At 39.2% G+C, this 27,959-nt stretch overlaps 1 protein-coding gene across 7 annotated transcripts in view; it reads left to right on the top strand.

The window, feature by feature from the left end:
- Positions 1-27,683, top strand: part of alpha-Man-IIb (alpha-Mannosidase class II b) — a 134,643-nt gene extending 106,960 nt beyond the window's left edge. For all 7 annotated transcript variants that reach the window (XM_067353584.1, XM_012370721.2, XM_067353574.1 and 4 more), the window contains 4 exons: positions 4,852-5,024; positions 7,374-7,507; positions 20,614-21,082; positions 21,437-27,683. In XM_067353584.1, coding sequence (XP_067209685.1) covers positions 4,852-5,024; positions 7,374-7,507; positions 20,614-21,082; positions 21,437-23,582 — 2,922 coding nt within the window. In that variant the 3' untranslated portion in view covers positions 23,583-27,683. The remainder of the gene's footprint in view (positions 1-4,851; positions 5,025-7,373; positions 7,508-20,613; positions 21,083-21,436) is intronic.
- The last annotated feature ends 276 nt before the right edge of the window (positions 27,684-27,959 follow it).

Below are 27,959 nucleotides of genomic sequence, written 5' to 3'. Positions count from 1 at the left end.
CGCGAGAAAACGCATGGCCCGCATCCTTTGCAGCACATTTTTCACGCTGGCAATTTGCATAGAAAGATAACGCAACGCGCTATAAAATTTTGTATATAATTTTTACAAATTTCAATATATTTACGTGAAAATTGCTTTCCTATTTTAATTTGATAAATAATATTTTTTTAAGTCAAAGCTATAGTTTTCCGCTGGATTTAACGCTAGTTATTAAAAGAAGTTAAAGTCTTTCTTTTTTTATGTTACGTTTATGAAGAAATGTTCGAGTTTATCGACACGACAGACACGAAGGAGTTAATCTCGTCTCCGAAAGCCCTTGCAGCTTCACTCTAACGATATTTCTAAATTCGTATTCTCGGAGAGCTCGACAAAGCGATGGGATCTCGATTAACCTCGATTGAGACGATACTTCGGATAGACTCGTAAAAAGTGGGACGCGTAAACAAGACACTCGTAATTTCAGCGTCGTGCAAGATCATCCGCGATGACCTACCCCCGGCGGGAGATGGGACACGTTTCCCTCCAGTTATATGACCGATGCTCGTAAAAAAGCCGGAGCGAGTCGAGGGCCGGGAAAATGTCACCTCTCTTACCGTCGGTCTCCTATCCGGCCGACCTGACGTCAGATACAACATAATGAAACGAGTCGGGATTGGTCGCCCGATCGTACGTCAAAACTCACCCCGACCTCCTTACGATCATCTCCATTTTTTATCCGCGCCACATTTTTTACGGGCGGGCCTCGATCGATGCCGGAACGGCAGGAATAGAGACGGCGTTCTATCAGATCAGTCGTTTCCGCGCGATCCGTTCAAGGATCACCGCCTTCCTTGGCTCGCAAAACTTTACATTCTCTATATATTATGTTTGTTTTTTTCTTTTTTAAGTGAAAGCTATTTTTATGCAAAACTAGACAAAGTTTATCGGCATTGCTTCTTTACCATCACGTTTTTTTTTTTGTTACTCCATCGAGTTGGGATAATAAAAATAAATTTATATGATCGGATACCGCTTTTTCAATCTAAAAATTCACTCGTCTTATTTTGTTTACTTCGGTCGTACGCTTTGCCGATTTCTCGCGCTCCCACGAACATCGTATCGTTCTAGCGCCGATATTAATATTCGATGCCATTAACGGCGCAACAATTGCTTTCTCCAGCCGGCGCGCTCCCTTGCGCTTCAGTCTGAATTCCAATTCGGTCGCCGTTTGAGTATACGAGCAGCCGTGATTGCACGACAAGGCGAAGATGCCGCCCGTACACGTTCCATCTTCCGCCCGATGTCGCGGTTAAGGGCGATAATAGCGATACCGGCAAGTAGCTGGCGAAGTTACCAGCGAGGTGACAAAGTACACGGGGGTCGTGACGCGAGTGGGGATGAAAGGGGGGGAGGGGTGGGAACCGGACGGTATACTATTCTGCGCGTTCTGTGGGGTGGACGGGCGAGAACAGGCGAGGGCAAAGGGCCAGGGGTGTATTAAAGGGGCGCTATGACCCGATGCGCTTGTCTCATGCATACCAATAAGCCCCGGCTGCTGCGTCTCGTATGTAGGCGAGTATCTGCCTGCAGCTTGCCGGCAACTTCGCTTATTTGTCCTGTGAAATGGATCCTGCCGTTGCCGTTGGCCCTTGACTACGGTCGTGATCAAGATTAACGCCGGTATATACGATGGGATATCGAACCGATTAAATCAATATTATTAGTTGACTTTATATTTTTTTAATTACATCATCGAATTGGCGAAAAAATGGTTCTGTTTTTAAGGTTGCGATTAGAATTAGCGATTAGGCATTGTTATTTCTCATAAATTTGCATAATGATTATTAACGATGACTCATTAGCTGCAAAATGCGCACATGCGGTATCTGATAAAATTTAACAATGTGGAAAATGTTATAAAAGAAAAGAAGAAAAATAGTACTGCAAATAATTAAAATTATAATGATAAGTTTAACAAATTATTAACGAAATATAAAACAATGATTTATTTTTCCAAGTAATCTTTGTCATCTTCTCCCTTAGATAATGATATTGGCAACAATTTTAACTTTTCGCCCGGGACAAAAATATTTGTTCTCCTGGGAGAACAAACATCGGGCAGAAATAACTCGCGATAAACAATACGCGGAAAAATAACGTCGTCCGCCATCGTCGGGAGACGCGCTTGGCAGAATACTAGTGAAACGAATTTTGATTAACGAGAGAGCTTTCGCGAATTCGGAAGCGCGTTCCACGCGAAAGAACGCTCCAATTTGTCCGCGTAGTGAGCGCGAAATGAAATTAAGGCCGACGTGAATTTGATCAGCGGTGGTGGCGGCGGCCGGGGCGGCCCGAAATCCTCGCTGAAAATGCAAAGCTCGGACGAAACGCCGAGAGTGGGGACGACTAATGACAGTTACCGCTGTGAGTTGATTCTCGTTTAAAAGATTTACGCCATCCCGTGTAGTTTGCAAATCGAATATATGACTGGCTTTCCCGCAAAACACTTGCGCCCGCGAACGAAAAACGTAAGTTCGTCCACTTTCTCCGAAGACTTGCAACTGCATTTTTAAGCAAAACTCGTGCAAGACTTTAAGATTTTCGAAATTTGGAAATAAAGACGCATCTGTCATATTTATTTTCTATCTCGTGATAAATATGCCAAGATAAAAGAGTATCATTCGTATCTATTATACAATATTGCATATGTATATGTTAAGAGGGAGATTCTTTTTTACAAAAATTACGCTGTGTGAAAAAACCGGCACTTAATCTGCCGTGCGCGAAATAGGTCGGATAGTCAGCGAAAACATCGTTCTTCCACGTTAAAGGAGATGTTAAACTCGAATTCGGGGACATTATCGTCCGTGTTCCAAATTGCATAAATGCAACCGGCAACACGTAATAAATTTTGCGCATTGTGTCAAAAGCGATGTTGCATCTCACGTCGTTTGAATTACTAACTCGCTACGGCGGTATGTATATCAATTATGCGATATTGACATTGTCGTTCCATTGTACCACGTTATTACAGTGACAGTTATTACGGCCAAGTTATCTAGGTCTCGCACTAATCAAACTTATCACCTCGTACCTATCAAAATGCTCCCCCCATGAATAAATAACGAAAGGCAATTGAGCCACGTCGACTTAAATGAGAAATTGCCATTATATAGCAGTCTTTTATAAAGTGTGATACGAAAAAATTATGCAACATTGTTCAACGGAGACATTTATTAATCGTCAGTGTACAAGATTAAATCTAAAGTAAGTTCCACTTTTTAGACGCAAATTAACTGTCGAGGAATTTTAAATTTCTGTGAGCAAATTTCTATGTGGAGAAAAAGAAGATATTTGTGATTAATTTGAAATATAAAATTATATTTTTTTGTATTTTATTGTAAAATGAGGACAGAAGATATTTGTAATTTGATGTCAAATAAAAGATTATATTCTTTTGTATTTTATTGTAAAATAAAGTATAAAAGAATATAATTTTATAAATCAAATCATAAATATCTTATTTTCCATATATAATTTGAAATATAAAATTATATTCTTTTTTACTTTATTGTAAAATACAAAGAAATATATATATATATATTTGTTTTTTCCAAATCAAATCACAAATATCTTTTTTTTTCCATATGAATATAGAATGTGAATATAGAAATTTGCTCATAAAAATTTAAAATAAAGTAAATATTGTATTGTAAAATAAAGTAAAAATTGTAAAATAAAGTACAAAAGAATATTTATTATAATATTGTAAAATTATATTCGAATTTGCATATTTATTGTGTTATCGTTGCGATTTAAAAATACCGAAACCGTTTCAAGTCGCAAAAATGTATATAAAAAAAAGAAAAAAGAATATACTGCGGTGTCTCGCTTTTGCAATTTGGAAATCTGATTGCGCTTTAATCGCATTCCGGTGTAAAATATTAACAACAAAGCGAGCAGCGATAAAATCGCGCGATGACACACGCCCGCATGGTGGATTCTATGAAAAAAAGTGTCGTCCGCACTCCACTCCAAATATCGACACGCCGACACTCGAGACAGGTTGAAACACTTTTTTAAATATGATCGAGAGCGCGCGAGTCTACCAAAGGTAAACTAATAAATCGTACAAATCGGTTCTGCGAGTTACATCCACTCGTCGACTGCGACTGCGGATTAATAGCGCGACGAGATGCGGTAGTGCATCAATTACACCATCATTATAACGTCATCAAGCCGATGTCGATGTGGCGCGAGCTAATTAACGAATTTCCATATTACTCGGGTGCTATCGTCGAAAATTAAGAGCGACTGGATTGTACTATTCGGTGGTAGAAGGTAGTAAATCACTATGCAAGACTCTAATGAATGAACACGAAAATTAGATCATCGGCATAAAATGGCGCTTAACAAAATAACGCCGTCGGCTCGGCGTCATGTATTAAAATTCGATTTAATTAAATAATTATAAATAATCGCAAATCATTTTTTACCTATAGGAAATGTTCCTGTCGCTTTTAAGCGATCTAATCGAAAGTAAAATTAAACCGATATTTTTTAGAAACAAATTTTGTAATGATTGAATAATTATGTAATTATGTTACATGGCACAAGGAATTAAAAATGAACTAGTTGAATTTTCAATTAAATATCTTGAATTTTTTGCCCGCTGTCAAAATAAAGAAAATGTGTGTTTTCTATCAAAAGAATAATTATTGCTTTTGCCAAAACTCTTGCAGTTTAATAAGACTCGCGGCAATTGATACGAGATATTTTGCACAAAGCAGCATTAACTTACAGCAAAGCTGCTATATATCTGAGGCACGTTTCTGATAAAACTCATAATGGTATCGCATTTCTCTATTGCAGGTTATCCTTGTGCCACACAGCCACACCGATCCGGGATGGCTGAAGACGTTCGAGCAGTACTTTCACAGTTCCACGAGGAGCATCCTGAACAACATGGTCTCGAAGTTGCAGCAGTGGCCGAACATGACCTTTATCTGGAGCGAGGTTTCGTTCTTATCGCTGTGGTGGGACAGGTGAGTGTATATACGATATGCGCATATGCAATCAAACATTTTGCAATATTTTGCGAGTAAAATGAGGAAACTTCAAATGCCTCGCATCAGAGAATATATTGAGATACTCTCGACGTCATAACATATGTGTAAACTAAATGCACGGACACTTTCATATTTAAATTGAGGTTGTTAAAAGGGTTACGAAAATTATAAAGAGTAGTTGATAAGGCAAATATCTCTGTGATGGAATAAAGTCACTCTATTTCGAAGCAAGAACCTCCAGATTTTTTGATGAAGCAGCGACTGTGTGTGGCTATTTAAAATTCAGACTCACGGGAAATAGTTAGTATCGCCGATAGTCCAGCTCTCTTTGAAAACAATCCTTCGCTACGAACGTTAGCTTATGCATTTGTAATTAAAGACAAACGGCAGTTAGTGCATTTGTGTGTTAAGTAAACCGCGATTTTCCGGCAAACATTCCTCGAAATAGGTTATTGTAAAATACGGTTTGGCGAGAACGAACGTCGTATAAACGGAACGGAACGGAAACTAACATGCTCGTGTAATTGTATACGTTTGATGACGCGGCGTGTGTACATCGTTATCTCCGAAATTCGAACTCGCGACAATCGATATTTGTTCACCGATGATGTTCTACTTCTGCGAGGATGGAGAAACGCGCGCTTCAGTGCAAACATCGGCCTCCGCATTCATAATTAAAGATAAACGACGGTTTGCGTGCAATTGTGTGTTGAGCAAGCTGCGAGTTCCTTGAGCAAGCATCTCTCTCGGAATGAATTGCAAAATAGGCCATTCAACAGGAAAGATAGTATCGGAGATTGGGATAGTGATTCTCGAGGCGCTTGGTGCGAATGAGCAGAACGGAGGGCTGAGAACAGCGGCGGGGGACGATCCTTCTCTTTTTAACGAGCCGCGGAAAAGCTGTGGATAAAGTAGGGATGAAGAAGACGGAGAAGTGTCGCGAGTGGATTCCGCGAAAAGAAAGAAAGAGAGAGAGAAAGGGTGAAATGATAAGTTCCAGATGAGTTTCACAGGAAGCTCGCTTTCATTACTCTCCTGCGGTGCTCCTAGGAACAGAATGAGATTCAAAGCTTTGCTCAAAAGTAATTTTTACTCGAGGATTTAGTCATCCTGCGAATCGATACGGTTTTATCGGATCAGTAGGGAGAAACGAGAATAGGTACTTGCAAACTGTGGAGTGCGATTCGCGCTGAGAGCAGTTCGTATGAAACAGAATGAAGGATTATATATGTATATAATAAGATTGAAAGTCTCTTAAGACTTTTTAATAAATGTTTACTAAAAATAATTGTAAAAAATAGTTTCTTCTTTCTAGAAATGTTGCATGTTATATGAGTGAAAAAGTTAATTTTATGACTATTAAATTTTTGATAAATTGATAACTTAAGATAACTACTTTCATTTTTTCTCACATTTTGAAACAGTCGGTCCAAATTTTATATCTAACCAATCACAATTTAGCTGACGCTTCCTTAAGCTTGGGAGCATGAAACGCTAAGAAACTGTCGGCATGCATTGCGGGTTTCGCCGCGGGTGAAAAATTTATTATATTGAAAACGGTGCAGGTTAAAGAGACCCGCGTGTCGAGGAAAGCTCATCCCCAAAATGTCCCAGTTTGGCCTGGGCGTAACCATCTTAAACCAACCTACTAGTCACCGGGGAGAATAGAACGAGAGAGAAAGAGCAAATGAGAGAGAGAGAGAGAGAGAGAGACGGATGTACAGCAGGTGGAATCCGTGGCGGCTTTATGGCTGACATAAACGACGTAATGTGGAAACCACCTTCGAATAGGGAAGGTTATGTAGGTCGTACATAACACTCGAACGCACAAATCACGTAAATCCTGGCGGGCTGAAATGCGGCGGCGGCGATAAATATGATTTGCAACCCGAATTGCGTGATAGGTAGTATAAAACAAGCGCGGCAAGGCGAGTCACGCGAGAATGATTAAATCCGCCGTTGATCCACATCGAACGGGATTGATCATTTACGGTTATTTAGGTAGAACACGAAGCAAGTTCATTCATAAATAAACCTTCATCATTGAAAACGAACTCAATTCTCGTCGAGTTAACATTTTGATAACATTTTGATTTAATAGCTCTGTATTTTTATACTTTTAAAAAGTTTCTATATTAAATTAGTGAGTTGTGAAAATATATATAATACGTTTGATGTCACAGCATATTTTTCTATCAATTTTCGCTAGATGAAAATAACCATAAATTACGAACGAAAAGATTTCTTTTTATCCGATCTTTAAATTATAATTTATAAAAGCAACACTTATTATCTCGTAATGACGAGTATCATTTTCGTTTTCAGTGCTCATCCAACGAAGAAGATGGTCGTGAAGAGATTAGTGAAGGATGGTCGATTAGAGATGACCACTGGAGGCTGGGTAATGACCGACGAAGCGACTTCCCACATTTATGCCATGTTGGACCAACTAATTGAAGGTATGTGCTCAAAATCTATCTGCATAATTCTAAATTATGGAATAAGAACAATGTTCGTTCTGAAAAGGGAAGATAAAAATTTCCTTTCTTATAGAATAAAATAGTGGACCGTGAAATTTCCTTTGCAAAGAATTTTAATTTATACCAAGCGCGTGTTTTAATCTCTTATTGCCGAAATTATATTTTAAAAGTTTGAAAAAAATGAGCTGAATAAAATAAATCGAACATTAAAAAATTAAGAAATGATAAATACATCCCTGTATTTCTAAAGATACAAAACCTTGAAATAAATTTGCATATAGCACATTTACAATGATAATAAATAGAACTAAACTGAAGAGAAAATGGAACACTAATATCGTGATATATGACTTGATAATTATATCGGATAATGGACAGTTTCATAAAAAACGGATTAAGCATATAATACAAAATGTCAGGATCGCGTAATACGAATATTATACGAGGATCGCGAAGGAAGGAATATGAACGCGAATGTAAAATGCGCCAGATTGATCGTATAAAAGGATCTATATAAAAACGCGCAGCGGAAGCTCGAAAGATTCAGCGTGACGAGGAAGGATATTCCCTTCCTTCCGGTGCCATAAAAGTCAGCCGAAATGCTTTAAAACACTCCATCGACAGGCAAAGGGACGTCGGAATTCCGGCCACCGATAGATAGATAGGTAGGATATCCTTGTCGTTTGCTAGCCAAGCGTCGGCCGGCAGAGGGCAATAAGGTGCCCCGCGCCGATGCGCCGCGCGGAAGGAAGAAGATTCGAGTGGATGGAAAGGATTTCTCTCGTCCCGCCACGTGGAGGGAAGGCGGAGGCGGGAGAGTAATAAGGCAGCGGGTGCAAGCGGGTTTCGCAACGGAAAATTGCTCTCCGCCACGTCGTCGTCGTCTCCTTCGTCCTCTCGGAGCCGTCTGATTACGACCCCGTCCCCTTTCTCCTCCTCCTCCCCCCATCCACCGTTCTCATCGCAATGAAGGGAAAAGGATCCTCCTCACTCCCGCTTGGTTTAATGTTACCGCGAAAGATTTTACCGCTCCCGTGGAAATTTCAGTCGGCGTTGATTACCTTTCCACAGAGGCCGCTGTCGCGTGCTGTATCGCTGGGATATCACCGGCGCAGAACGGCCTACGTTTATCTCTCTCTCGGACAAGAGAATGTGTGAGAGAGAGAGAGAGAGAGGAGGGAGAGAGAGAGAAAGAGAGAGGAGGGAGAGGGAGAGAGAGAGAGAGAGAGAAGGAGCAGTAATAACTATTATCGTACGTATGTCGCATATAGCCGCGGCTGCGCCCCGCAGGATTATTCCTAATGCCTGCTGGCGTACCGTGCGCCCGTTCTCCAAATACAGCGCAGTCAGGTCAGGTATGCCGCGACATTGTGCAATATGGAGCACGTTTTCGGAATCTCTTGGAATTCACGTTGGAAGCTTAATATAGAAAAAGCTACAAGAGCGGAAAAGAAGAGCTTTAATATGTACGTAGGATTATTCTTGTAAAAATGTAGTTTAAATTTATCACTAAAGACAGATCGCAACTCACCAATTTAGCCCCACTGATTAAATTAAACACCGTTATCGTAGAAATGAGAAAACATAATTCACGACTTAATATATTTTATATTAAATTGCGAATTATGAAAATACATGATTCGAAGTTGCAAATCTCTTTCTAGAAATTTTCGCAAGATAAAATTAATCATAAATGTAAATAAAGTACAAAACTTTTCTGATACTTCGCAACGGGAACATCAATTGTAAATTTACGGCAAATATCGTTGAGAAACGGAATTTCACGGGAGAACAAAGTCCATTCCGGCGCTTGAAAATTGCATTTAATCGTCGTTTCCTCTCGCGTCGGATCCTGACGTTTCAGGAAGCGATATCGTCGCCGCGCGTAATTCTGTCCTCCGAATGACCAGACCCGTCGCACGTATGCACGCGACACGTTGCACTGTGCGACGTGGAATTTCCACGAACACCGTGCGATCATTAACGGCGGGTGAGGAGTGCAACAACAAAACGTACAGCATGTTATGACCTGTCGTCGCGCGGTTTCCACGCGCGCGAAACGTACGTACAAGTGATACGAGGGTCCTCGAGCGCGCCGGCCGTCCGCCGGAATAATGCACTCGCTCTTGTTCGCGTTTTGCGCGCGCGCGAGGGCATCCGTACGAAATAGTCGTGGACCTAGCAGCTTGTTTTTGCACGACGGTGTATTCATTGCCTGCACGAAAACCGAATCTCCATTGTACGCGACACGCGATGATAGCGGTCCTTTTTGTATATTTAATATATTTACGTTTTGTGCGGTAGTGGTTGGTCGTAAATAATAATTCCTCTCTGAATATTTCTTTTTATTTCCGTATCAGAATCGTACTCCAACGTGAAATTTATGTTTAATAGCAGATATATACATTTCATTGCTTTAGTCTCTGCGATTTGCCTTTAAAGTATCATCTTTTATTCCTTCCTTTATATTTGTGAAATATTGAATATAAATTTTATAACGCAATAAAATCGGCAGAATATAATAAAGAAGATTCAACGATTAACGATTGCAGTTAAAATATTAATTTAAAAAAATTCTAATATGTTACATTAAGTGAATTTCTCTATTTTAATCTTATTACGTTGGCAATTCCAAAATTAATTACAGGTTTATAATCCAAATATCGCGAGCGATATTAATAGCACTCTAAATTTCTCTGTCGCAGCAGTGTTAATATTTGTAAGAGGAATTATCGGATTGAGGGCAAAGGTAAATGCATAAAGTGCAAATTATGCAACGTCCAATGCCACGATGCGGGAGAGAGTCTCTCTACAGCGATTTCGCGGGCGCGGGAAATGCGATTTTGTAGTGACTGCGTTAAATTGAAATAATGCCGCCCAGGTGTATTAACTCCTAATTATTAGGCTACTGAATATGTATGGTGCGACGCATGTTCGCGCCTAGAACGTTAAATTGCCAAGTTCGGTGTCGCGGCCATTAACGACTACCGCGCGCATGGTCGCTGCGTTCCGCGTATTTACGATATTCGATATGTATGCACTTTCGCGTGTTATGTTGCAGCAAGCGGCCGCATCGGCGTAAATATTCGACGTGGATATTCGCCGATCGCGTGGCCGGCGTCTCCGCGCTGTAAACACGCCTAACACGAAAGGCCCGACGTATTATCGTCGATTTGCCGCGAATATGCATAAACCGCATATGGATCGTGTGCATTAATCGTTCAAAATGTAAACAAAGCACGTGCACGCAATTGCGATTAGTGTATTAATGTATTAACACAACTGTGGTCGCAAATCGCGCTTGAATTATCCAAAATATTTCTCAATATATTGACATATTCTTAAAATTACACATTATAAAAGGCTTGCCGTTTGTAAAATTTTCTAATTACTTTCCATCGAAATAAATGCGCCATTTTATGAAGCACTTTGAGCGTTTGATTCTCACTTAGACACTCGATGTCGCACTAAATCTCATTTCTCGCCTCCTATTCGCCGAGAAAATTAATTTCGCGTGAGCAGCATTCTGGCGACGAGACAGCCTATCATCTTAGACAGGGCTCTCGTTTCTTCGCTCGAGTTTCACGGCGCGCTAACAAAGGAACGATCTTTTAATAAACGACGACCAAGCATTAAACGTAATCCCGCGTGCCGTGAGCAGCGATAATATCGAAGCAAAGCCGGCCGGTCGGCCGCCCTTTTAAAGCTCGCGCCTCTCTCACGCTGATCGTCCCCGGCGCTTCTCCTCCTTCGAGACACGCTCCTTAGAATCCACTGCAAATATCGCGCGATATAAAAGCGTTTACGGGCTACATCATATCCGGAAAGCTTCTCCCACTCGCATGTTTCTATATTTTGTTCCATCTCGTGCGGCGCCCAAGTGCGCGTCTTAATATTGGATATCAAAAAGCAATCGTGAATGAGAAAAATGCCGCCGTCACTCGAATTTTACAATAATTCTTCTGCAAATATACACCGAGATAATAAACGATTATCACGTAATGGCATGACAAAATTGATTCTTATCGCCGGCAAAATTCCGACTCTCCTGGAACGCGAAATATCCATCTAATGGGTGGATTCGTCGCGAACCACTTCGGGATTCGCACGTATCGCTGTCATTTGCATCGAAATGGTGCGACATCGCGCGCAATATCCCGCTTGTCCTGTTTTCTCGAATTCCGAAATCCACCAATTTCCGAACGTGTGCAACCTATGATCCTACCCGCGATACATGGATCACTATCCCATAGCTTAAAGGGCAATTCACACGATACTTTTTTTGCGAACAATTTCATTGATTGTCATTCTCAAAATATCAATAAATGCATTATAAATGAATGAAATTTTTAATCTGAAATTTCATTAGAAATTAAATGGCAATAATTAACGGTAAATCAAATGGTTTTTTTTTCTGAAAGCATCAGAAAATTAGCAACCAGGGAAAATGTAATAATAAAATATTGTATCAACATATTCCGGTGTCGCGCGGACATACTTTTGTTTAGTTCGTAAAACATTTCATGTTTGAATATTTTTCAAAAAGATTTTCAAAATGAAGTTTTTTGTCCGCGGTATCACTGTACGCTGCACTATATAGGAATGTGGAAGTTGGTACAGCCGCGCCGTTGTTATTATTGCAGCACCGCTATTGTTCTACGGGAGTACGGAATAGTTATGGTTATGGCTCTCGACGAGACGGCACTTTGACTGAGAGCAGCTAGTTACAGGCATTTTCGCTAGTCGCTCGCCGGTTTCGTCTCGTAACCACTCTTCGAGCTCTCGCGGAATTTTCGCCATTAAAAAGATAGAGCCTTATTTCGCTGCTGGCAACGAGGAATATACGCATAAACGGAATCTTATCTTGAATACAGTGTATTTAAACGAGTAACAATAAAACATATCTAAATAACGTTTCAAAACAATACCGACTTTGCAGAACATTTAATGTTTAACATTAATATTAATGCGATATATGTTGATTTTATTAAATAATATTTTACTCAGTTAAATTTTTTGGAAAAACACATCACTTAAAAATAAATTGAAAAGAGCTTAAAGAAATATGTTCCTTTACTTCAAAATTAATCTTACAAAATGATTGATAATTTTAAAATTATAAGTAAAAAAGAATATAAAATTTTGTCCTTTAATTTCCATTTCATTTCGAATAAATTTTGATCCATGTTAAATAAAAAATATTTTACTATTGAAAAATAAATTACAAATTTTTTAAAAGTATATGAATAAAATTTATGAAATAAATTGTATATATCTCTTGTAGTATTTGACCGCAAAATTTTTGATTGCACATATAGAACAATGCCTCAGTCCACGGTAAAAAAATCTACAGAAAAAAATGATGTTATTTCGTTGCGATATAGGTCGAACGAATACCTATGTATTTTTTCGTAATATCGCTCTATTGCATGCACTTAAATTATACGCAACATGCATGCAAGAGAATTACGCGAATAAACACATCATTACGATTTCGATGTAATAGTTTGGGTGTTATGTTCGACAGACACACAACACACATGATGAAGGACGACAGAAAGAAAGATAATGTGAAGAAAAGTTACGTAGAAGTTACATAAAAAAGAAGAAAAAACGAGAAGCTACGTACACAAAGAACTATGTAAAGTATAATATCTCGCCGCGGAATACAGGCGCACGATACGTTGGATGCATAATCCTAAAGATAACAACGTGGGTAGATTTGCGAAAACGTCGAGAAAATGCGAAAAGCGGAAGGCTCGAGGGAAAAAAGGATCTAAGAACAAAGTGACGTGCGCGCCAGTTAAAAGAGAGGAGCGATGATAATAGGCGAAAAACGATGGGTGGCAGCCGAGAGAGGGTGATTACCTAAGTGGAAAAAGCGGAGAGACGTGCGTTACACGCGGAAAGGAAAACGACGCACGCCTGGAGGATCATAGGAAACGGAAAGAGACAGAGAGATCGAGAGAGAGAGAGAGAGACGGAGGGAGGGCGAAAAGTAGGCTAACGAGATCCTGCGGTAGTGCGAAGACAATGGCGTGCCTTGCTCCCTCCTCCTCCTCCTCCTCCTCCTTTCTTCCACTTGCTCAACTTTTTTCCAACGCCTTCTTCACTATCGTCGTCCCTCGGACGATGGGAGGGGAGGCGGATGAAGCAAAGCGCCGATAAAAAGGGGTCGACGAACAGTCGGGCCGTAATTAGATCTTCGAGTGTCGATCGCAGTCGCAGTTGCAACACTGTGATGAAAATGCAAAACGCTAAGCGGAAATGCAAGACGCGCGGATGTTGCGCACGAAGATGTTACTCACGGTTCCGTCCTATATTCGACGCTAAATGCGGTTGCGAGCGTTTAAAGTTCACACAAAACGAAATTCATTGTTAGAACCGAACGCGTGCATTTAGCGTTTAATGACGTTTAATAACGCGGTTTATGCATGAGCATAAATCTTAGATGTATATATACCATATTTTTGATAAATGAGTTGTTAATTGTGCCAAAACAAAAACAAAGTTAAGTAATGTAAACCGATAAATTATGCAAAGAATATAAAAGATTAAAATAGAATAAAAAATAAAAAATGTTCGTATATTGTAGAATCTTGCATAAAAAATTTTTTTTATACAATACTTTCTCCTTTTCTTTTAATAGACTTATTTATTTTTTGAAATTTTATTTACTCTAGATTAATTTAAACGTAAATAACATTTTTATAGATACAATTATCTTAATAAAATGCTGCGCAATATTCATTGAAAAAACCGTAACATACATGTATACCTATATTGTATAATCGGAAGCACATCTTTTCTCCGTTCCTGACCGGTGCATTCGGGATTGCACTTTTCCTTCTGCTTGATTAAATTCGATCGAACTATCGAGCGAGACAAGCGTGCACTCGTGTAAGAGTCGCGTGCTGCACACACGAGATTACAGCGACGGAGAACTTTCCGCGCCATAAGTATTCGCTTGAAAATTGCCACTGAGAAGGCCAGCGATGTCTTATTTTGGAATAGAGATTCCCGGGAGAGAGAAAGAGAGAGAGAGAGGGGGAGAGAAAAGCTACACGGAATGGTTGCACCGGGAGGGTGCGGGAGGATTAGCCAGAGGCTGGGAAAGGTGGAGAGATGAGACAATCCCGCGAGAGTTCGGACGACGCATTCGATTGCTCCGAACTCCGCTCGAAACACGCCCGTGCTCTCGAATATTCCAAGGAGAACTTCGAGCATACAGAGTACTTTAAAATAAACCAGAGAACTTTGAATTTTAATAAGAATTTCTTTGAACAATTTGAAATAAATAATTCTGGTAATATCTATTAAACTGGTTGAAAATTAATTTCGTTTTCGAAGTTAAAATGCAAGTTAATAGTTAAAAATTATTTGTTCGAAATTTGTACAATTGTTACCCATGTATGACTATCCGGAAAATGCATACGCGTTATCTAATAAAATTCGACAATGTAGAATTAATATTTTAAAAGAGAAATCGTAGCGTTTGATAAAGTATTTTCGGTCGATTATGCTTTATCAATTTAAAAGAGGTGTACAAATGCAACAATTTTTTTGAAAAATATTTGCGATACATCCGGAAGTGATGTGATAACAAAACGAACGTACTACCTTTGATTTAAAAAGTTTCAGCAATTTTGATTTAGGTGATAAAACCCATTCTGATAGACTGTTGATGGTTTTAAAGCAAATAATGACAGAAAATCCGCGGTTAATTCCCGAGATACAACAGACAGAACATATGTCGCGAATATTCAACAACTTTCCTATCGATTTAATAAATATAATTATTTAAAAGAAAAATACATATTTGGAAATCGAACATGAAAAATATATATTTCAAAATTAATTTGTTATTCAAAAATCACAGAGTATGAATAAAGTATTGTACATTTATATTTGTATCTTATATCTTGTATCTCTGCAATTTATGTTTATTTATTATATTATGTATAGCGAACTATATTATTATAGTTAATGCACGCGGATGAAAATCGGTATGATTAGATTCTGCACATTAAGCGCGCCGCTGATTTTAGATTCGTTTTTATCGGATTGACCCGCAAGCACGCAGCATTATGAACGAATCTCCGCGCGTGGAATTATGCATTCGGCCGCAACTGCATCCCGCAACAAATCGCGGACGTCACGCATGGCGAACGGACCGGCATAATTTACGAGCCCGAATGCGAACGCATCTCATTCCGATCGCACCTGTTCGATCAGAATAGCCGGCTGATATACGGCTTCGGTCGGTCTGATTCGACGTAAGGACAATAGAGCGATCGTATCATAATGCCGGGGTGTTTGCGATGGAAATCCGTCCCACATGAATCATAAACACGACAAATTAATTATCCGCCTGTCTGTCTCATCTCGCATCCGAATATCGCAGTCGCTATCGCGTCATATTTTGTATATTGTTTATTTTACTGTAAATAAATATATTTATATTCTTATAGCTTAAATAAATTTATAATGTAAGGCATTCTTAGACAATGACAATGTCGACAACTTGAAATTAAGAATTATTTAAAAATGCAGAAGTGTTATATTGATAAATCAAATTTTCCTTTGATTCGAAACTTGGCGACATAAAAATTAAATGTAGCCGTAAAATGATAAAATAATGTTACTTACACTTTTTTTTAGATTATTTATTATTTTAATGTTTTAAGATTATTATGTTTAATTTATTCGTTTATGTTACTAGTTTTCGGAACTTGCATAGAAACAAGCCGATCATGACATTTGCTGATTGAACGTGCAGTGAGATAGGAAATATTTTGCTGCAGTCGGCATATACGAATACTCGCGTGTTCAACACAGGGAAAACACTACGATGTCCTAGAATGCTATGTTGCGGACTCGGTATGAATCGTAGAGATCGAGATAAACGTGTGCCATTCTGGCGCATCTGTAACGCGCAGGAGGAACGATAATAACCGGAAGCACATCGAGACGAGTCCATTACCGAGTTGTCGCGAAATCCCTCGGTCGTTTTCGTTCGGCTATACCAGCCCTGGAAATTAGCTGCAATTAGCGAAGCGCGCGGCGCCAATGTACGCGGGATGATCTCGTAAATACCACTTGACAGGAAAATCCGTTAATTTCCTCGTTTTGCGGCAAACCCGGAGAACGAATATGGGTTTTAAGTATAAATTATTATGTCTCATGTAAAAAAACTGCTATAATTTTCATCAATATACATTTGATTCTCGTCAAATTTGAAATTTTTAGAAAATTTCCAGAAAATATTTTTATATGAAAATTTAAAGTTAAATTGAGAAATATTACAGATGTTTTTCTTAAATTTTAAATTAAATTTTTATATTAATTTTTATCTCAGAAATATTATTGACCAAAAGATAAGTAATGATATCATATCATTTTTCGACAGCAAATCACGGATTATGTTTGAATTAAAAATTGGCATGCTAATGTAAATCGCGTATTTTTGTCGGAGTTTCAGCCTGTCAATGCAATTAGTAGTAATTGACGAGTCCCATCTGGCAGATTCCGCTGGGGAAAATGTAAAAATTAATGTAGCAGATCAACCAATGTGCGAACCAATGTAGCAGCTTCGGTGATTAGAACTAGGAATGAAAGCAACAAGTGGCGCGCGATATCTTTCATTATCGGTCGGTTATGGATAGATTTGGTTCTTCTTTGTTTTACAAAGTGTTTGAAAATTTAAAGGCAGCTTATCGCAATATGTTCAACTGGATTAATAATTTACGATAAGGAACGTGAAAGTCTTGCATTATTCACGCTTCACCATCACGGTTTTTCTCCGCTAAAATCGACAATTGCATTAGATCGAAATTGAATCTAGGCTTTTTAATACTTAACTTACACCGACACTTGATCTATATTTTAAAACTTGACATAGAAAAATTATAATATTCGAAGATTTTCAACGAAAAGAAAAGGAATATTTTATGAAAATTCTTAATTTCTTAATATTAAGAATTCATGCAAAATATAAAGAAATGATTCAATTGCGTTTTGTTTTTGATCAATCATTTAACTTTACACAGTGAAAAATTTTAGGGCGACTTATCGCAAAATTCACAAGAAGAATTTTTCAAACGATGTTTACTTCATGATGGAACGGGCGCTTCGTGGCGCTTCCAAACCGAAATTTGGAGTCTCACGGGATCTACGTTGAAGGTTTACTCCAAAAAAAAATAGAAGAAATTCACACGTTGATTTACTTCGAGTAGCATATCCTCCATATCTTATGTGGTGCCTCGACATGCTGCACTCTCTCCCTACACGTTCTATCCCCGGATACTAGAACGTGATCGTAGCTTTTTCGAAAGTTCGATCCTTTTTCGTGCGCTTTCGTTCTTCTCCTTCCCTTCGAAAAGACTCTGTTTACAATATTTTATTTTATTTGTTAAAACTTAATACGATCTTATTTTTGCGTAATTATTTTCTTGTCTTGATTTCGAAGTTTGTTCTTAAAAAATTTAAGAATACTATTATTAACTTACTCTACTATTATTAAATTACTTTTTTTCTCTGTTTCTCGAAAACAGACGCGACATCTAAGAATTCAGGAATACTTCCTCAAAGAAGAAACTATTTCAGGCTTTTTGAAAACAAGTCCCTTAATTATCCTGTTTTGATGTAGCGGGTACACACGTGAGAAAGACACAATCTTTCAGGGAGGTTTGCAACGCTGCAATTCGCGTTAATTCCGTTAATGCACACATGTCGTGCAGCTCTAACGAGTTATAATCAGTCGAGCACCGGCTGAGTACAGTTTAATGGTTTATTCCGCGCATTAGGCACCCTTCTAGTCCCTCTTTCTCACCTTGGCTCCTATTCGCGTCCTCTCCTCTCAACTATCCATTCCGCGTCCCCCTCCCCACCTCTCGTCCTCTCTCTTTCTTTCTCTCTGTCTCTATCTCCTGGGGCTTCCACAATAATGCGAGCTCCATCGGTGGGATAGTACGACGAACGCGCAATTTGCGGCCAAGCTCTGGCTTTCTCGAATAATTGATGCAATTTCCGGGTTGCGAGCGAGCTGCGAATGACCCCGAGAATTTGGATTTTAGGTGGATTCACGAGATGCTCACGTCACAAAGCGAACATTAATTTCCGCATGCACTGGAAACGATATTAAATCGCGAATTATAAATTTTTTAAATAGTTAGATTCATATTTTCATACATTTTTTGAATAACTGATCATTTCGTAATAATTTTAGTCAAGCATTGTACGGTAGAACTGAATTATGCTGGAAAGAAAGCATAAATCCAATTAGCTTGAAAAGTTAATAATTCGAAAGCACAAAAAGAGCTATCCAATAATACAAATAACCAAATTGCTTTGAGAATTTATACATTTGTAGTTTTACTTGAAATATAGTAACATTTTCTTAATTATAATTTCGTAAATATGTACTTTCGGATTCTGGAGTTTTTATCATTACGCAGCAAATGAAAATAAAATATAATTTGTAAAATAAAACAGGGAATGAAATAAAAGTAGAAAAAGTTTTGTACATGGAAGCTACTACATAATCCATTTAATTTGCAGAGTAAATTCTTGGCGTGTCTCGCGAATATTTTTGCCATACTTACTCGCACACCCGTAACAATTATTTATGAGATTATGCTAAAAACATGACTCGGTAGGTGCAACGCTGATAGCGCACGATGCCTGCGTACTTCATTCTCGCAAATAAGTAGAGAGCGGGATATACCTATCGCGTAAACTACCGTTGACTTCGAGCTAATTCTATTAACCATCTCCCGCGCGAGCCTACTCGAGTTCTCTCCTCGCATTCCTGCGGGATTAATTTCGCGGCTTCGTTCGCCACCGCGCCGTAAGTTTCCGCGTCGTCTGGTTCTGCCCGGGCATGATCGACGACCCTCTTCCCCGACCGCGGCGGCAACGTCGTCGCTAACTTTTTCGACGAGTCCGATGTTTCGCATCTGCTAATGGCGTATCTCTTTAATCGTATCTACTGTAACTCCACCTGCTGACTCTGGTTTGCTGACTACTTACTTAGTTCCAGCTTGAAAATACTTGTTTTCTTATTTGATTTTTGTAATTAACCAGTATGAAACGTTATATATCTATTATACATCTAATTAATAATATTTATTAAATGCGAATAGTAAAAATTATACGTTTCAGAAACAGTATAAAATAAAATGTGTGTGCAATACAAAATCACATGTTAATAAAAAATAAATATAAAAATAAAAATAAAAATAAATTTTTGCTAAAATACGATTGGTAAATACGGTCAATTCAAAGAGCATTTCTCGTTCTGATGTTTCTGATTTTTTGATCAATGATGCAGCATTATATTTTTTCATCGACTCAATTCACCGTATTATTTAATCGTTTAATAATTGGTGCGTGTATGGGCAATCGGCGGGTCTACGTTTTCGGTATGCGATCATCATCAGTAGAAGAATTGGAATATTCAGGGCACGGAAACAGCGGATTAATTCGCATTATGAATATTTGATCGCACCGCGCAGAACGCGGCTGGATGAACTTTAAAAGGCTTTCCCGGGTGCAAATTAATGCACACCGTAAAAAAGGCCGTCAGGCAGGCAGACGTGGCTTTTGCGATACGCGATTCATAATTAAGTTGTAGATTAGTTTTAGCAGATTAAACGAGAATAAACTGTAAACTAAACTCGTACGCGAGTTATATCCCTTTTCAACGAACTCAAATTTGCGACAATGCAATCCGAACAACAAATAAAAGTCCAAACTAATTCTAAATAAACTTTTAATTTTTATTTCAAAAGATTAATATACCGAAGGATAAGAAAAGGCTTTTTCATGCAAAATTACAGTACTAAAAAAAGAGCGGAGAAAAAATTACACTCTGAACAGGATTTTTCGGAACGATTTGAAACATTGGAGTTTTTTGTGCTTTTGTGCATTATTATAATTACTGTAATTAATTATCCAACAACCATTGCGTTTAGGCTTTTATTAACCCTTTTCTTATTATTGTTATACTTATCAAATATTTCAAGCACATCCCGCATTTTGAAAGTTACTTAATTGTACGAAAAACTTCTTTTTCCAAACTTCAGGCCACCAATGGCTGAAAACGAATCTCGACGTGATCCCCGAATCGGGCTGGTCCGTCGATCCGTTCGGCCACGGCAGCACAATACCCTACTTCCTCAAGGCCTCGGGCGCGTCCGGCACGGTGATCCAGAGGATACATTACGCGTGGAAGCAGTGGTTCGCGAAGAAGCAGTACGGCGATTTCGTCTGGCGGCAGCCATGGGATCGCACCGGCGTCGCCGACATGCTCACCCACAATCAGCCCTTCGACATTTACAACATCAAACACTCGTGCGGCCCGCATCCGCATGTCTGCCTGAACTTCGACTTTCGCAAGATACGCGGCGAGTACACAGAGTACTCGGTCCGCGCTGTCGAAATCACGCCCAACAATGTTAAGCAGATGGCCGAGCTACTGTTGGAGCAATACGCGAGAACTGGCTCCTTGTTCACTCACAATGTCGTGCTGATGCCACTCGGTGACGATTTCAGGTTCGTATAATTTAATTTCGAAATACAGAAAATCTATTTTAATATTTTTAATATTCGCATTTACATTTCTTTAACTTTTAATTAATTTTTTAACTTTTTCTTTCTATTTTTTTCTATTTTTATTCAAAACTAAGCAATATTTTTGGCTTAATTTTAATATTCCAAAATGCATGTTGTTTAATTTAATTATAATTCGAGGCATACATTTATTCCAGAATGTGAAATATTTTTTAAACAATTTAATAATAAATTAAATAATTTTGTAATTAAATAATTTTAATAATAATAAGTAAAATAAACTTGGTTCTATTAACAATATAAAATCACGTTCCCTCGTTATGTTTCATATTTCAGGTACGACCACGCAGTCGAGTGGGATCAACAGTACACTAATTACAAAATCCTGATGGACTATATAAACAGCCGCAAAGACGAGTACAACGCAGAAGTGATATTTGGTACACCGAAAGACTATTTCCGCGAGATACAAAAACGCGTGAGCAAGTTTCCATCGCTGACGGGCGACTTTTTCGTGTACTCAGACATCTTTAGCGAGGGCAGACCGGCCTATTGGAGCGGCTACTTCACCACTAGACCGTATATGAAGATTTTAGACCGCGAGCTTGAGGCGAACCTCAGATCTGCCGAGATTCTGTATACAATCGCGCTGAATCTGGCCAAGCAGTCAAACAAGGATATCAAACTTTACGAGACATACTTTGAAAAGCTGGTGAAGGCGCGGCGGAATCTAGGTCTGTTCCAGCATCACGACGCGATTACCGGCACCTCCAAGTCCTTCGTCATGAAAGATTATGCGCTGAAGCTGTTCGAATCGATCTCCGATACCACGAGCTTGCAAAGTTTCGCCATTCAATCGCTGGCGGCCGTCACAAACGGCAAGTCGAACTCTGTTTACGTGCTAGCCGAGTCTGATAGAGACAGCTACGAGAAACTACCGAAGAAGATTCCGATTGGCGTGAACGGTCACGAGACCAGAAAGATCGTTCTTTTCAATCCGCTCGCGCAACCCAGGCAGGAGGTGATTAGTCTCAAGATCACTTCGTACAAAATCAAGGTCCTGGATCCTCAGAAGAATCCCATCCCCTATCAGATCGCGCCCGTGATGAACGCCACGAGCATCACGCACGACGTGTACGTGCTGCTCTTCGTGGCCGAACTGAAGCCTCTGTCAATCGCCACGTATCATTTGCAGCAGGTCGACAAGGTACCGGTGGAGGCGATTTCAACGGTGTACTGCAGCCGCTGCGGCAAGGACAACGTCTTCCCCATCAAGCCGATGCAGGTGGGCGACGTGCAGCTGGAGAATCAACGAATGAAGTTGCTGTTCGACGGGCAGACCGGCTTCCTGAAGCGCGTAACGAAGAAGTCCACCGGCAAGATTATGCAGTGCGCGGTGCAGTTCGCAGCGTACCCGTCGGCGCAGTTCCACAGCGGCGCTTATCTCTTCATGCCGGACCCGAACCTCCGCGACACCGACAAGGACGTGCTCGAGGCGTACACGCCGCACCAGAAGATCTACATCGTCAGCGGCGCCCTGAGCTCCCGACTCACCGTCGAATACGGCAGACTGCTGACGCACCACGTGGCCATTTACCACCGCGACGGTGGCCTCGGCGAGGCTATCTACCTGCGCAACATCATCGACTTCGAGACGCCGCCGAAGAACCGCGAGACCGAGATGTTTATGCGCCTGCAAACCGACATTTCGAACGGCGATCCGCCCGAATTCTACACCGACCTGAACGGCCATCAGATGATCAAGCGCACCAAGATCGAGCGCATCGGCATCGAAGGTAACTACTTCCCTATCACGACTATGGCCTACATCGAGGACGCGAATCACCGGCTGACACTGCTGGTGAACCACTGCCAAGGCGCAGCGAGCTATCAACCCGGCTGGCTGGAAGTGATGCTGGATCGCAGAACTCTGTACGATGATTCGCGAGGTATGGGCGAGGGTCTGCTGGACAATCGGCGGACCGTCATCAAGCACTGGCTACTGCTGGAGGACATCAGCGGCGAGAAGGGCACGTACTCGAGGCCGTCGCTGTTCGCTAACCACCTGAGCAACGCTCTAAACTACCCGGTGAACATCTTCGTGGTGGACGGCAGCGAGCAAGAGGTCACGATGGCACCGGAAGTTCGACTGCTGAGTCAGAGTTTTCCGTGCGACCTTCACTTGTTGAACTTGCGCACCAATCACGATCAGAAACTACCGCATTTCCCGGTGAACAGTGCTCTCATGGTGCTACACCGGCAGGGCTACAGCTGTTCCGTCGGCGTCGACGTGGTGCTGAAGCACTGTCCTCTTACGGAGAGACTCGCGCAGGGAACCGCGTTCTACAAGCTCGACAAGGTCAACATTACGAAGACCTCGTTGACCGGCACGAGGCCGGGGACCCGCCTCAAGGAGGGATTCCAGGAGATCGGACTGCAGCCGATGCAACTCGAAACGTACAACGTGAACTTCGTGCAATGATCCTAAGCCTGTCGATCGGCCGATGATCGCTCGTCGCGTCCGTGTTAATCGGCTGAAATTCCGACAGTGCGCGTCTGCCCGCTTCCAAACGACACTGCCGATATAATCGTACTAAATGCTACCTCTTTGACTTTTACGCGCGACACTGTTGGCGGTGGAGGACACAAAAATGCTTCCGGAAGCGATAGAAAAGTGCGCAGGTAATTATTTACCTAAATTTCTCGCGGAATAGTATGGGATAAGAACGAAGGACAAATAGTATTCAACTACGAATAACATACGACGATTAGAACATAATTGATTCATTAATTGATTAAAGATTTGTTTAATACAAGAAATCTTGAAGATTTTTCATCAATTTTTAACGCTTTATAGTCCTTATCAATTTCTTTTTTGGCTTAGAAATAAATTCTTTATACTATTTTCTTTATATCCAATTTCTTTTCTTAATCGCTACTCTTGTAAAAAAGGAAACGAAAGTTTTATAACATGTCGAAGATTTATAAATTCGTGTACGATAAATCTCGCGAGTTATTGAAATAAGCATTAACTTAGAAATTTTCCACGCTATTCTATGTCGAGAGTGAGTTTAGCGAAGTTTTGACGCGATTTCAGTTGCATTGCGTTTTGCAAGAAAACTTGAAAAAACGGTGAGAAAGTGTGCATGTAAATATTTCGAATGCAAAACGATTAATTATACGACAATTGTGACAAACGTGCAACGCGTGCGTGCACTATTGTATATATTACTCCTGTACGTTGTATCCTTACGTTTTATTATCGAACGGCAGGAATATGGGAGGTATCGTGAGGAAGAGAGAAGGGGAGAGGCGAGAGGAAAAGATATGTACACGTAAATATATAAATATATTAGTGATTTACTCTATTCGAAGTCTGAAAGATCTAATTAATATATGCGTATATATTAGATCTAATTAATGTACGTATTAGATCCAATTAATGTATACATATATTAATAAATAGATATATATTTATACATATATTAATTAATATATTATGTTTAATTAATATATTAATATATGTATATTCGCTGAAACGAGATCTTTCGAACAAGCTTTATCTCGATCTATTCTATTTATTTCAATTTTAATCAGTTCTGTATCTAGTATTTTCCATTGGAATAACTTTGATTATATTTATCACAGCATTTTAATCTTTTATTATTAAAATTTTATTGTTTGTTATTATTATTATTAATTTTATCATAATTAAAAAAGTTAAATTTCTAGATTTTTAATTATTCGTACTTTTTAACCAACAGTCATGTGCGAATATCTCGCGCGTTTGATCTCAAAATGCCTAAACCGAATGTGTATGGCATTAATCACGCCGTCTTTCTTCATTAATGTTCGTCTTGAAAAATGTAATTTGTTTTTGTTTTAAAGAAAGAAAATTGCACGGCGAGGTGTGAAAGGGGCCAGAAAATTAGGCCTATCTAGAAAAAAATTAAAACTTCAAATCATAGACAGACAGACTGATGGTTTTGTTCATGATATATAGATATATAGATATATAGATATATATGTATATATTGTATTGTACATATCAAATCGTAACTTGCTCTAGATAATTACCAGTACCGTAGATAACCTTTGTGATAGCGAAACGATGTAAAGAAAATCTTATACATCTATTTTCGTATGTCAGATATTTTGCTATCGACCCTCCCTCTCTCCCTCTCCGCGAATGTAGACAGAGTAAGTGGCTTCTTATAGACGAGGCGGGATACGAATCGGAGATTTTCTCCGCGTAACGTGTGTGTAATCCGAAAATATAATAGACGACGTGTGTGTAATGAACGTGCGTGTGCCGGACGACAAAGCGCTAGCTCTCCGAAGATAAGGCGAGAGCGACGAGTCTTGACTGGGCAAACGTGTGAAGGTAATTTGTACTAAAACTAAATTGTAAATAGTAAGATAATTTTTGACGAACTCTCATAATTAACGCGGATATTAATTATCGAAATATTGATCATCGCCGCGAAATCTATTCCTCTTCTTTTCATCTTCCAAAATAATTGTGCATTACGCTAAAAAGCCATTTGATCGACAACGGAGTCATGCTTCGGAAGTGTCCTGTACGTTTTTACGATTATGAGAGTCAATGGCGAACGATAAATGTTGAGACTCGCGAACGATAAACATCGCGGAGACACATCTCTGTGGTGTACTTACTGTAGTGCGCGATGATTTCAGTGATCTTCCACTTCCATTGCGAATTTCGAAGTGTCCCTTTCTGCGGCTGTACGTCTCTCTCGGTCCTATTGTACATAATAGATTAATTAATGGAAAGTCGTGCAGTTTCCGTGCGAATGGATTGTCATCCTCTGGCGTGCAAAACAAGAGGGGAACGTGACGGTCATTAATTTCTTTGAAAAAAAAATATTTCTTTGAAAAAAAAATCGACTGCAACTTTTGTGTAAAAATGGGAAACAAATTCTTCCGGCTCCCCGTATGCGAGTATAATTGTTACAATCAAGAAGTAGCGTTTTCTAATTTGCATAAAAAATAAATTTTCTTCTTTAAGATGGATCGTGTTCGCGAATAACACGATGCAAGGCTTCGTAATTTCTTGATAATTGTTTTTATAATTTGTGTTTTGTACATATTTTGTAAAAATTAATATATATGTAAATTTCTATGTTTACTGTTTGAACCATCAAGTTCTCTAAAATTTTCAATTTATTTATTTTTACGGTAAGTTGATTCAATTATTTTACATTTAAATAATATTAAAATCAACATGTTTTGCAATTCTGTTATTGTTGAGAGAGCGACAAGTTGTGATCCGTTGCTTTTGTTAGCGTTACACGATTATATTTATCGCGCTAAATATTATATTGTCATTAAAATAAATTTATTTTTGATTATCATTGTCAGTGTCAAATTGTTGTTGCTGCAAGATTTCAATGGCGAATCCTCTATTTTCCGATACGTTGTATCAAGTTAGTGAAAAATTAATATCACTTACAAATACAACTGCAAATTACAAAGTTACAAAAGTTACAGCAGCCGATCTTTCGCGATACGAATTGACGCGGCCAAGCAATTGCGCTTCGTAAGTTTATCGGTTATTAAAATTTTTTTCGATAGACTTATGGCTCCGATAAATTTCATGGTCCGCGGCGCGAACAAGCATTTATACGGGTTTAACGATATCGTGTAAACAGAGGATCGTCGATGAAATCGTTAAATCGATAGATCGTAAAGAATAATGGAAAATAAAGGACGAGCGGATAAAGTGCGCGGGTAAAGTGTAATAAGTTGTCTCTTTCGTGAGAATGCGCTCTTGTCATTTTTCATTATCGCTGCTGCACATTATCGCATTTGACTTTTAGCTCGACGATGATATAACTATTTTTATTACGTAACCAAATTAAAAATCTAAATTACTTCTTATGAATTCCGCCATTTCGGAACATTCGAGTCTCCATTTAATTAGGCAACCTAATAAATAACGCTTATCTTATCTTGTTTTGATATTATTATCTTACTGCATAACACACACTAACAACACAACACTGCCCTCGATACATATCCAGTCGTCCGCTTCGTTTTAAGCTTAAATCATAATGAATCAAAAGTGAATCTCTCGACAAGCAGCGAAACTTGCTTGCACGATTTTAAGTGTGTCGACGTCATTCGAGCGTTTTCCACATCGCGAGATTATACTCCATTCAAGCATTGCCGGATCAACCGAGATTTTAATGTCAAGATTTTTGCGAACGTCGATAAAATGCCCGAAATTGTCGAGCGACGAGACCGCTCGAAGTCACAATGACTGTCCCTGTAATGATATTGTAACATATTATATGTTTTGTGCTGTCGTTAGAGAGATAGAGAGAGAGAGAGAGAGAGAGAGAGAGAGAGAGAGAGAGAGAGAGAGAAAAGGAGTTCTATATCAAAAGAAATAAAGTTATATTACATGTTCGTCGTCATTCGGACGATTCGCAAAGAATTTATTTGGGATCGCGCGAGCGCAGCTTGCGCGTATGTCGATGATTACGATACGATATTCCTTATGTTACGATGTAATATTATATTTATTAAATAAAACTAGTAACTGACGTATTTTGATCAACCGCGCTGTTCTTTATGCCAAAATATGTGGAAAATATATCTCTTTGAACGAAAATGGACGAAAATAATTAACGAAGCTGCCGAAATATTTGATAAAATCTATTTTTCATGGACTTTTATTTTTCTCTTGAATGTAATGTTGTATTTATAAAATTTAGTTGGAATGATTCACTTTAAATAATTCCGTATTTTGTTGCTTTTTTTCCATTCATCCATTTAATTTTTTTTTTATCCTCCTGTATGGAAATAGCAATGGTGTCTCAAAAGAGGTGACTTA

Source organism: Linepithema humile, chromosome 1 (genome assembly GCF_040581485.1).
Source record: "Linepithema humile isolate Giens D197 chromosome 1, Lhum_UNIL_v1.0, whole genome shotgun sequence".
NCBI classification, from domain to species: Eukaryota; Metazoa; Arthropoda; class Insecta; order Hymenoptera; family Formicidae; genus Linepithema; species Linepithema humile.
This window is presented reverse-complemented; position numbering and strand designations above follow the sequence as displayed.